General features: G+C 42.6%; 1 protein-coding gene across 1 annotated transcript in view; it reads right to left on the bottom strand.

Annotated features, from left to right (window-relative positions):
* Positions 1 to 12,867, bottom strand: part of SLAMF1 (signaling lymphocytic activation molecule family member 1) — a 39,047-nt gene that overhangs the window by 13,530 nt on the left and 12,650 nt on the right. The window contains exon 4 of the mRNA NM_174184.4: positions 1,019 to 1,117. Coding sequence (NP_776609.2) covers positions 1,019 to 1,117 — 99 coding nt within the window. The remainder of the gene's footprint in view (positions 1 to 1,018; positions 1,118 to 12,867) is intronic.

Here is a 12,867-nt window from a genome sequence, read left to right as displayed (position 1 = left end):
AAACCAACATCAGAGTGCTGAGGTAGGGCTTTTCCAAGAAGGTTGTATGTGGAGAACATTAATCTGCTTGAGAATGAGATTGGCCATCAGATCTGTGGTGTGAAGATCAAGTTCCATCTTCCCCGTGGGCGGACCAACTCGGGGACCTGTCCCGATTGTGGAGCAGGAGCTTCTGCTGCTAGCGTGGGTGGGTGGTGGGTAGTGTGGCCAAGGAGAGCACATGGCCTTGAGATATTGAATCAGAGGACAGCGAGGAGGCCAGGAGATACTAGCTTGGCATTGAAACCTCAAGGGAATCATTGGACCTTAATTGTTTCAGTCCACCCTGGGTGACTTTCCATAACTATTTAGTTTGGCTTTAAGTGACCTCATGGATTGCACGCTTGACCAAGGTGAGTCAGAACATGTGCTAAATCGTAGTAAACTGTGTTCCCTCTGCTGTGTTCTGATGACCTGTGGGCCTTCCCAGAGGAACATACTCTGGGAGTTGGAACACATGTTTGCAGTTCTGATTCCCTCACCAACCAGCTGGGTGACCTTGCAGGAGTCACTTAGCCTCTCTGTGCCTTGGTTACCCCACTGCAACTTACTATAAGGTTCTTTTTATCAGTCAGTAGATATAGCTTCCCTTGAACAAGATCCAAGACTCCTCTGAATTCTGCTCCTAGTTTAAGCCTCTTATCTGGCCCCTTTCAGCATCCTATACACACTTCAGATGCAGTGCTAGTTATACTGAATTTAAATTATCTGTGTAATGTCTCCTGTGTTAGATATCTGTGGTTCATCTTTCCTTTCATCCCTATAGACTAGCGTGGTGGGGGGGGCGGGGGTGGATCAAGCAAGACATGTTGAATGAGACTGAATTAAACAAAGTCTCAGGATATGTTTATTTAGTGTTTTTGCAAAGGTGCTTGCTCCCTGCAGAAAGCCAAAGTGGTGAGAGCAAGTGCTCATGGGGAGAGGTCCCTTGCTTACCACGGGGAGTCTGATAAGAATCTCTTTGTTGTCAGGCACCTACCTCTTCTTCTCAACAGTAGTATCACCACTTGGAGAATCATGATAATGCCAACGATGCCCCCTAAGAAGAGCCCAGCATATAGTCCCCATTGTCTTGATTCTGGAAAAAAAAAAAGTTAAAGGGCAAACTCAAAAGTGCTGTGAGTTTAAAAACATCCCACGCAGAAGTGGGGAGACCTAGCCTCATGTTTTCTGCCTATGTTTTTTCTCAAGGGAGACATTAATTCTCATAGCTTTAGAGATCAAATTTAGCCCACTGAAGAGTTCCAGATCTGTTTCCTTATCCTGATTTCCGTCGCTATACTTGACTTCCATACACCTAGTTTCTGTAAAGACTCTTCTACTCAGATGTTTTATTTTTCACTTCACTTGAGACATTTTACCACATGACTAAAGCTAAACTTATCTTTGTTTTTTCCTAAGTCCATCTCTCTGCTAGGTTTCTCTGTTTGTAAATTTCTAATGTGTCCTGTATCCATTTTGGTAAAAAGAACACAATGGCTCCACATGCTGCCCCCACACTCCCACACAGTTCTCATGAGACACCACGAGGAAGGAGGATCTACTTTACTTTTAAAATAAACACAGTAGTGCTATTATTGTCCTTCCATGCAAATAATTGTATTGAACTAACTAGACCTGAACTGAAAGAAAAGCATGTAGTTTTCCTCTGAATCATTCCCGCATTTAATATTAGCACTAGACCACCAGTCACTAAGTTAAAAATCAGAGAGCCAGTTTTCATTGTTTTCTCTCCTCTCCCTCCTTTACCAAATCCTTCTGAACCAGGAGCAGCATTTTAATAAATAAGACATTTAGCTCAAAAAGATAATAATAGATAATTACTGAGCATTTACAATGGACCAAGCATTTTTTAGTGCATTGTCTATTAATGCATTTAATCCTCAAAGCAATCCTATGAGGTAGATACTCATTACTCCCATTTTGTGGATAAGGAAGAGGGCACAGAGATCCTTGAGAACTATAGGTTGGTCTAAGAGTAGAAACATGGCTGAATATTGAAGACAGACTTCTTGGAGACTCAGGGAGATGTATGGGCTTGGGGTTAAGTTACATCAGGGTAATGAACAGTGGCTGACAACCCAAAGCACTAGGTTTCTAAGTGAAGTAATAGCATTCACATTCTAAATAGAAAGACATCAGGAGGTACTGTTACATTAATGAGTAAGGGTAACTTGTAAAGATGATTGTGAAATCAGGCTGATTGTTGTTAAACCTGTGATAGATTTGTTGGGAAGTAACTGAAAGAAAGGAATAAGTAGAGGACAGAAGGGCAGGGTACTTACAGACACAATTCAGACATTTACAGAGTTGGCCAGAGATATAGCCTGAAGTTGCAACAAACTGATAAAATGCATCCTGCCAAGATCCAACTGCGCCTGATAGATGAGCAGAAGTTGCCTCCAGGATTTGAAAAGATTTTTTTCTTTCTAGGTCTTTAACACATCAAGTCATCCCAGGGAGTCCCACCGAACTGGGGTTTTGTAAGCATCTTGATTATAGAGTTTCTTCCCAGAACTTAACATATTTTAACTCAGCCAGATAACAATTTTAGCAGTCTCATGACCCCCAGTCAAAAAGCAAGGGTGCAGAGTTGTAAGAAGGCTACTAAATTTACATAAAGCCTGAAATGTGAGTACAGAGTCACTGCGGAAGCTGGAGTTGCCCTATGAACAGCTCTAGCCTGAATGGCTGAGGGCTGCTGAGAGCCCACTTCACGTGTGTGTATGTGTGTGTGTGTGTATCTGAGGAACAGTGACAGATTGATTATTTAGTGCTTATGTTGCCAACACCAGAAAACTCATAGAGAAACCTTTCAAATCCTAAGATAAAGAAGCAGGGCCCGCAGCCTAAGTACCGCCAGGTTTCTTCAACCCATGGGATGGACCCAGTAAACGGTTATAGTAGCATGTAGTATTTCAAGACTATTTACTCTTTTTCTTCCCTCGTGTATTTTGAGATCTTCTAAAACAACAGGACAAGCACTGCAACTACATAAGTGAATTTAAAAAATAGCATTTCTTTCAAATTTCTTTTATATAAAAATAAAACCAATAAGGTGGTGTACCTAAAACTAGAAAATAGCAAGATAGCTAAATAAATTAAAGTAAAACTAGAAAATAGAAGATGACATAAGTGCATTAGTCACAGCTGCCAAATGAGAGTTTCTTGTGTTGTGACAGCCCAGCCACCTACCTACTCACATAAACTAAAAATAACTGGGGCATATTATGGCCCAGAGGACATAATAGCAAGTGCTCTCTCTTTCTTTTCAGGGTCTCAGGAAGATGAAAGCCATCTGATCCTCTTGTCCTATGACATACATGACCCACTTCTGCCAGGTCTGCCACATCGGAAAGGCAACCTGGTCACAGTCCTGAAAGACATTTCATAAGCCCTAATTTCCCCCTTAATCTTTGGATACAAATTAATATGAATCTATTGGAGGATGTAAGTTATAGGACCACAGACTTTTTTTTTTTAACTTTAAAGGAATTACAGAGCTTATCGGGCTCAGCTCACTGGTTTGATGTTGAGAAAACAGAGACCCAGGCAAGCATACCTAGAGTCACAGAAGAAGGCAGTGGCCAAAACGGGTGAGAAGAGACCTGAAGGCTTCACAGTTTGTTTTAGCCTATGGAGGTGAGGCCTCTTACAATGAGAGCAGCAGAAGGGTAGGACGCCTGGCAGATGTTCTGAGTCAAAAGCTCTCTGAGGTCCCAGCTCACCCCTCACCAACCTTCATCCCACATCTGCAGGTGTCTCTCCTCTGCTTCCTCCCACTGCACCTTCACCAGTCCCATCGCCTGCCTAGCCCTGGCCCCAGGCCAAGCTTAACTCCTCTGTGTAACTCTTCCCTCCACTCCAGCTCCCATTCTTCCATCTCCTTTGGACTCTGAAGCCCCTTGATTTATGTCCTACATCTGAAAATTATCTTTGCTGTGGAGACTGTCTTCAGGGAGGGCACCTGGAGCCAGACAGATGGACTCAAATTCTGGGTCTACCACTTGATAGCTCTGTGACCTCCAGAGGCCTCATACCCTCTGGGGTCCCTGTTTCCTCAATGTCAGAACAAACATAAAAATATTCAGTTCGCAGAGTTGTTCTGATGAACCAATGAAATAACATATGGAAAGTGCTTAGAGTAATGCCTAGAATCTAGCATGTGGTGCGTGCATGATAAATCACTTCCGATTTATCACAACAGAGAGTTGTGTCCGACTCTTTGTGGCCCTAAGAACTGTAGCCCACCAGGCTCCTCTGTCCATGAGATTCTCCATCCCATGGATATTCTCCAGGTAAGAATACTGGAGTAGGTCACCATGCCCTCATTCCAAGGGATCTTCCTGACCCAGGGATCAAACCTGCATCTCCTGCATTGGCAGACGGGTTCTTTACCATTAGTACCACCTGGGACTCCCAAGGCAAGTGGAATTGATGTTTATTCACCACACGCTTCCCAGGTGTAGCTTCTACACTTGGTGTTCACCTTTTTGGTGCTCTTATTCAATTATGATATGCATATGGAAACTAAATGTCACGGACTGCCTTTGGCAATTTAAATAAATATGGACAACAAAAAGCTACTTCTACAGCTTGTGGGGGTCAGGATGCCCACAATCTCTTTAATTTCTCTCCTGCAGCCCTCTAGTCTGAGCTGTCCTGAGTGCAAGGTTCAGTGCCTTCACCCATTTCCACACACACAAAAAATAAAACCAAAAAACCTATACTAAGAATTTTGTTGGGGGACTTCCCTGGTGATCCAGTGGTTAAGACTCTATGCTTCCACTTCAAGGGGCATGAGCTCAGTAGCTGGTCTGGGAATTCAGATCCTGCATGCTGTGTGGTGTAGCAAAAACAAACAAAGAGACTGTCATGGGTTCGAATCCTCTACTGCAGATTTGAAAGTTCACAAGGAGCAGATTCCATCGTGAAAAGGGAAGCTTTCTAACACATGAGAGGCTCAGACCCTATCTTTCTCTTTCTATACCTACACAAGCAACACCTTCCCCCATTATAACACAGAAGTATTTAACCTACAGCTGGATTCTTTGGGGGAGGGAGGTCTTATCTTCTGCTCTCCATAAAGAGCAGCTTACACTCTTCATAAAGCATTTATGAAGCTCTTTATCCTAAAGAAGCTCTGTTCCCTCCCAAAGAGGAATTCTAATAGTGGTTTCTTTAATATGATCATGTTTTTCTAACCCAGTAAGGTGTAGGAGTCCTATCTAGATGGTAAACTCCTTGAAGGTAGACCCTGTACCTTATACTTCACATGCCTTTCCCTTTCCACATGACACAGTATAGGGCAGGGGGCACTCAATATGCACATGATGGACAAGTGATTTAAGTTAAATTAAATTAGGAGCCATAGAATGAAGTTTGGAGAAGACTATCATATACCCTTTGGCTAAGAATTATCAGAACTCTAAGTTCAGTGGTAAAGAATCCACCTTCCAGTGCAGGAGACACAGCAGATACAGGTTTGATCCCTGAGTCGGGAAGATCCCCTGAGGGAGGAAATGACAACCCACTCTAGTATTGTTGCTGGGAAATTCCATGGACAGAGGAGCCTGGAGGGCCACAGTCTGTGGGGTTGCAAAGAGTCAGACATGACTGAGCATACATGCATATACACAAAAGTATAAGAAGGTCTCAGAAGGAATGCAGGGTCACCTTCTGAATGGCTCAAGGCAGGAGTAGATGGGAACAATCAATGACCTACTTGGCAGTGCTTTATTATAGCCAAATGGAACCAGGAAGAAGGTGTGCATCTGTGCTCTCAGCACCATCTGTGTTCCCATTTTCAAACCACCACTTCCTGTAGCAGAGACTCTGGCTCTTTTTGCTCTCCCTCTTTTCGCTCAGTCATATAGTGAGGCCCCTCAGGATGACGATGCTCAGAAATCAGACCAACATTTTTCTGGGGTCCACAGGTCCCATTCTTCGTCCAAAAAGAATCCTTATCTGAACAGTCTTCTTTTTAAAAAAATTAAAAAATCATTAAAAAAACTATTGAATTTGTTACAACATTGTTTCTGTTCTTTGTTTTGGTTTTTTGGCCAAAGGCACATGGGATCTTAGCTCTCCAACCAAGGATCAAACCCACACTCCGTGTATTGGAAGGCAAAGTCTTAACCACTGCCAGGGAAGTCCCTGAACATTCTTAAAGAGGAGACTTAGGACTTTCCCCCTCCGTGGAACCTCTTAGAGACAGCTGAGCAGGCTGGTTGAGAACTCCAGTGCCATTTATGAAGAGTTCTTTGCATGAGTTTCCATCCTTTGGTCTTCTATTTGATTGGCTGTGGTTTAAACCTGATAACTTGGCAGGTAGCCACACTTCTAAGGAAAAGGCTGAAGGGCCTTTTTCATGTATCTCTGAAAGTCTGCTGCCACAGAAACACAAAAGTCTCTCTCAAGTCCCCAGACTCTAATTGTTTAGGGAGATAAAGAAGAAAATAAAAAGAATCTGAGAAACAAATGTAGCTCACCCGAGGAGATACCGAGATGCTAATATAACGGTCTGAGAGTGCCATATCTCTTTCCTGCCTTTCATGTGGTTCTGTCAGTAAGGCCTTCTGCCTGAAGCACATCAACTTGAAGAAGTCAATCGTCTTCAAGAGACACTTTTTGTTGGTGGCAGTTTCCTCTCAGAATTGGGAGTGGGGGAAGGGTGGTCCCAAACCATACACTAATTTAAGATATGGCACCACCCAAGTAAAGATTATTACACAGAGTTCTCAGCTTCCAGAAAAATCCCTCACACTTGCCTATACCACCCAGCATCATGTTGCAGGGACTACTGGGTGTAACCCATTTTCATCCTTCCCCGACAAAGCAAGTCTTGTCCAGTCACATGACTGCACAGCTAAGGACTACATTTCTCAGCTTCCTCTGTAGCAGGTGTGGCCACGTGACAGGGCTCTGGTCCGTGAGAGGGGACAGGTTTCATCCTTCCAGGATTGTTGCCACACTTCCTGGGTTGGGAGTACCAGGGAGAGGGACTTGCCTATACACAGAACAGCTAGATGACGCAGTAACAGTGGGAGCTCCCTTTTGATGAGATGGCCTTGTTAGAAAGGGGGAGCCCCCGGAGCTCACTGGCAGGCGTCAGATTTTCCTTCCACGGAGCTAACCTAGACTTGCTGAGCCAACCTTTTGCTAATCTACTGAAAGGGGTCCTCTTTTCAAAATGAGCTCCCAGGGGCATTCCCTCTGAGTTCAACTGTTTAAGGTTCAGTATTACTCATTACTGCACAGACAGAACTGTTTCAGATCACGGTCATGAAGGATGGCAGCAAGTCACTGACAGCCCAGAACTGGCCCACATTGACATGACCTAGGAGAAGGCTTGGTAGCACCCCTGGATTTGTTTTTGTTGTTGTTGTTTAGTTGCTAAATCATGTCCAGCTCTTTGGGACCCTGTATACTGTAGCCTGCCAGGCTTTTCTGTCCATGGATTTCCCAGGCAAGAATACTGGAATGGGTTGCCATTTTCTTCTCCTGGGAACCTTCTTGACACAGAGATTGAACCTGCATCTCCTGTATTGGCAGGTGGATTTTTTTTTTTTTCACCACTGAGCCACTAAGAAAGTACTTTGTAGTAAAGAGGCTTCATAACAATAGATATGAAGGTATTTCTTGCTGTAAAACAGTGAGATAACAATTGGAATAAAGATGAATATATGATGGAGAGCCTGGACAATTGTTAGGAAAAAAGATCTTGAGAAACAAATATGTTCTTGTGTGGTTTAGTCTGAGTCCTGATGGGAACCAGTGCTGACATCATAACACATTTGCTTTCATCACATCATTACCATTTGAATTTTTCATTAACGAAAGTGAAATATGTCTCAAGATCACTGTCCTTATTATAGATGACAAACAGACCTCTAGTAAATCCTCATACCCCACCACATCATCCCAAGACTGGGATTTCCCTCCCTTGAATGGGATCTTTGTTAAAGGAACAGCCAGTGCTCTGGCTCAGGACTCATCATCTCTTGATGGGTGACTGCAATAATGGGCCCTCCCCACAGCTAGTTTCTTTTCCTTCTGCTTCTTCCCCACCACAGTCTACTGTCCACACCACTGAAAATTCTCTCTGAAATGCAAAACTAATCACATTACTCCTCTATCTAAAACTATCTATTAGTTCCCATCAGAATACCATAGGACAATACAGAACAAGGCCCAGTTATATCTGCTGTTCTCTCTGCCTTGAGTGTCTTTCTCTTATCTGCTTGGGTAATTTCTATTTATTCTTAAAAACCTAGTTTGTGTCACATTCTCCGTGATGCTGTTTCTGATTCCCTGAAACAGTGTCAATCATTCCGTCCTCTGGGTTCACTTGCACATATTTCTGTTTTGCCCCTATCGTACTACTTAACCTGGAATAATAGTTACTTATAGAGCTATTCCCTTTCTTAAGAGCAAAGAGTGTGTCTTTTTTTTGTCTTTGTGTTCTCAGCACCTAGCACACCTTTGGAACATAGCAGAATCTCAGTAATATTTTGTTTGTTGAACCAAGCATGGTATTTTAAAAATTAGTGATATTCCTTTGCAAACCCAAATCAACGAAATAATAAAATTCTGTTTTCCATATTTAGGCAATCTGGTGTACTGAAAATGGCATGCCACAGTCTAGCTGTGTGATTTGGTTCTCGAATGCTGTGGTTCCCCATCCCTGGAGGCAGGGCAGGGGATCTCTATTTGTGTTATGGGTTGACTGTGTTTCCCCAAAAATTCATATGTTGAAGTCCTTAGAATGTGACCTTATTTGGAGACTGGGTCTTTACAGAGGTAATCAAGTTAACATGAGGTCATTAGGGTGAATCTGAATCTAATCTTACTAATGTCCTTGTAAGAGGAAATCTGGACATACAAAGAGTCACTGGGGATGAGCATGCAGAGACCACATGAAGATACAGCAAGAAGACAGCCATCTACTGCCAAGGAGAGAGGCCTCAGAGAAAAAATCAACCCTTCCAACACTTTGATCTTGGACTTCTAGCCTCCTTTCTCCTGTGAAAAAGTAAATTTCTGTTATTTAAGCCACCTCACCTGTGGTGTTTTTGTTACGGCAACCCTAGCAAAGTAATTACTGCTGCTGCTGCTGCTAAGTCACTTCAGTTGTGTCCGACTCTGTGCAACCCCATAGACGGCAGCCTACCAGGCTCCCCCGTCCCTGGGATTCTCCAGGCAAGAACACTGGAGTGGGTTGCCATTTCCTTCTCCAATGCATGAAAGTGAAAAGTGAAAGGGAAGTCGCTCAGTCGTGTCCAACTCCCAGCGACCCCATGGACTGCAGCCCACCAGGCTTCTCCATCCATGGGATTTTCCAGGCAAGAGTACTGGAGTGGGGTGCCGTCGCCTTCTCTGAAAGTAATTACAGGTGGGTCCTAATCCAACATGACTGGTGTCATTTTAATAAGGGGAAATTAGGACAGATATACGCAGAGAGGGAAGACAATGTGAAGAGACAAAAGGAGAAGACAGCTATCTCCAAGCCAAGGAGAGAAGCATGGAACGGCTCCTTCCCTCATGGCCTTCAGAAGAAACTTAACACTACTGACACTTTGATTTTGAACTTCTAGCCTCCAGAACTGTGAAACAATAGATTTTGGTTATGTAAGTCACTCAGTTTACAGCACCTTTTTACAACACCCCTAGCAAATATATACCTTGGTAATCCTTCATTAGCATTTCTTATCAATGTACATACAAATGGACTTATAGACTATTTACTCTGGAAAGAACTTCAGGAGTTCACCCTTTTCAGTTTACATATAATGAAACAGAGGTCCAAGAAAGTGTAATGGCTGCTGAGTAGTTGCCTTAATGCCTGAGTTGAGGTCCTGACAGGGTTTTCCCATGGTTCCATGTTTCTGCTGCTTCTTGACCTCCCCCATCTCATGAAGGCCTGCTCCATATCCAGTAAATCTGGTCACACTAGTGCATACTCAGTCCTCAAAGTGGTTTAGATGGACCACTCAAGCATCTTTACATGTTTCTTTTTTCTTTCCTTTTTAAAAATTTTATATTCAATTTTTATTTTATTTTTTGTCCATGTCATGTGCCATGTGTGATCTTAGTTCCCTAGAAAGAAAGAAAGTGATGTCGCTCGGTCATGTCCGACTGTTTGCAACCCCATGGACTATAGCCTACCAGGCTTATCTGTCCATGGGATTGTCTAGGCAAGAGTACTGCAGTGGGTTTCCATTTCCTTCTCCAGGGCATCTTCCTGACCCAGGGATCAAACCCGGGTCTCCTGCATTGTAGGCAGATGCTTTATCCTCTGAGCTACATGTCTTCTGCAGTGGAAGTGCAGTCTTAACTACTGGACCACCAGGGAAGTCCCTTTATATTTTTTTTTAAGAATGTCCTGAGCTAAGTGCTTCTAGCAGAAGCTTTATGGCCAAGACTTTGAGATACTTTAAGTAAATTCTTGTTAAAGCATACTGAGGAACATGAAGAGAATTATTCTTCTTTTCTGAGATGGGTCAGGGTAAAACATTTGGTGCCCTAAGAGGGTTGCTATGACCAGAGAAGGCTGTGCTGAGGTGAGGGCTACCACTTTCTCAGCCACAAAGGAAAAACACACATATTTATTATGATTTATAAGGCATTTTAAAAGTGTATCATCTATTCTGATATTACCCATGAGGATTTCAGGATCAGACAACTCAACTCTGGCACTTGCTCAGTGTGTGACTTTTGCATATCTTTGTTTCCTCATCTGTAAGGTGGGGATATTAATACTATTTGGTTGCTGTGAGGATTAAATGAGAGTCCACATAATTGATACATAGTCAAGAAAAATTTTCAGGCATTATTTTAGATGAAGAATCTGAGTCTTAGGATAAGCAGCTTATCTTTGTAAGTAACAAGGGTAACACCGGATCTAGAGTTTACATTCTGTGTCTTTTTGTTGGAGCATTTAATCCATTTACATTTAAAGTAGTTATTGACATATATGTTCCTATTGCTATTTTCTTAATTGTGGTTGATTTGTAGATCTTTTTCCTTCCCTTGTATTTCTTGACTATATAAGTCCCTTTAACATTTGTTGTAAAGCTGGTTTGGTGGTACTGAATTCTCTTAACTTTTGCTTGTCTGAAAAGCTTTTTATTTCTCCATCAATTTTGAATAAGATCCTTGCCAGGTACAGTAAACTTGGTTGTAGATTTTTCCCTTTCAGTACTTTAAATATATCCTGCCATTCCCTTCTGGCCTGCAGAGTTTCTGTTGAAAGATCAGCTGTTAAGTGTATGGGGTTTCCCTTGTATGTTACCTGTTGCTTCTCCCTCATTGCTTTTAATATTCTTTCTTTGTGTTTAGTCTTTGTTAGTTTGATTAGTATGTGTCTTGGCATGTTTCTCCTTGGGTTTATCCTGTATGGGACTCTTTGTGCCTCTTGAACTTGATTGACTATTTTCTTTTCCATGTTGGGGAAATTTCAACTATAATCTCTTCAAAAATTTTCTCATACCCTTTCTTTTTCTCTTCCTCTTCTGGGACCCGTATAATTTAAATGTTGGTGTGTTTGATATTGTCCCAGAGGTCTCTGAGACTGTCCTCAGTTCTTTTCATTCTTTTTACTTTATTCTGCTCTTCAGAAGTTATTTCTACCATTTTATCTTCCAGCTCACTGATTCATTCTTCTGCTTCAGATATTCTGCTACTGATTCCTTCCAGAGTATTTTTAATTTCAGTAACTGTGTTGTTTGTCTTTGTAGGTTTATTCCTTAATTCTTCTAGGTCTTTGTGAATTGATTCTTGCATTTTCTCCATTTTGTTTTCAAGGTTTTTAATCAACTTTACTATCATTATTCTGAATTCTTTTTCAGGTAGTTTGTCTATTTCCTCTTCATTTATTTGGACTTCTGTGTTTCTAGTTTGTTGCTTCATTTGTGTAGTATTTCTCTGCCTTTTCATTATTTTCTTTTAACTTACTGTGTTTGAGGTTTTCTTTTCCCAGGCTTCAAGTAAAGTTGAATTCTTTCCTTGAAGAAGGTTGAATTCTTTCTTCCTTTTGATTTCTGCCCTCATAAGCTTGGTCCAGTGGTTTGTGTAAGCTTCACATAGGGTGAGATTTGTGCTGAGTTTTTGTTTGTTTTTCCTCTGATGGGCAAGGCTGAGTGAGGCAGTAATCTTGTTTTCTGATGATTGGGTTTGTATTTTTGTTTTGTTTGTTCTTTAGATGAGGTGTCCTGCACAGGGTGCTACTGGTGGCTGGGTGATGCTGGGTCTTGTATTCAAGTGGTTTCCTTTTGTGAGTTCTCACTATTTGATACTCCCTAGGGTTAGTTCTCTGGCCTAGGGTCTTAGAGAATATGCTCCCACTCCAAAGGCTCAGGATTTGATCTCTGCTATATATCGGGCTTGGTCTGTGACATCTGAGATCCAGTAGTAATCCAAACAGAAAACAATGCTCCTCATGGTACTGTTTTCAAGGGTTAGTTCTGACCGCTGGTAGAGAACCGACTGCAGGGGCCCAAGGGTGGCAGCAGGGAGACCAGGAAGAAGGCTATTGTAGAAAGCCAGGCGAAAGAGGACAGTAGCTGGAGTCAGGGTGGTAGCTCTGTGATGGCACACTTTGGTATCCCCCTCAGCGTGGGCGCAGTGTCTGTGGGGACTCTGAGTGGAGTCGCAGGGTGCAGGCACCTGAGATCAGGGTCAGGCAGGGATGAAGGGTCTGTGATCCCCTAGAGTTTACATTCTGTAAACTCTACACTCATGAAAGACTGCTGTCTTGATCCCACCAGCACGTTCTGAATAGCTGTGGGCAGGGAGAGAGGTCTGAACCGGGGGAGAACCTCTGAATGT

Source organism: Bos taurus, chromosome 3 (genome assembly GCF_002263795.3).
Source record: "Bos taurus isolate L1 Dominette 01449 registration number 42190680 breed Hereford chromosome 3, ARS-UCD2.0, whole genome shotgun sequence".
NCBI lineage: Eukaryota > Metazoa > Chordata > Mammalia > Artiodactyla > Bovidae > Bos > Bos taurus.
This window is presented reverse-complemented; position numbering and strand designations above follow the sequence as displayed.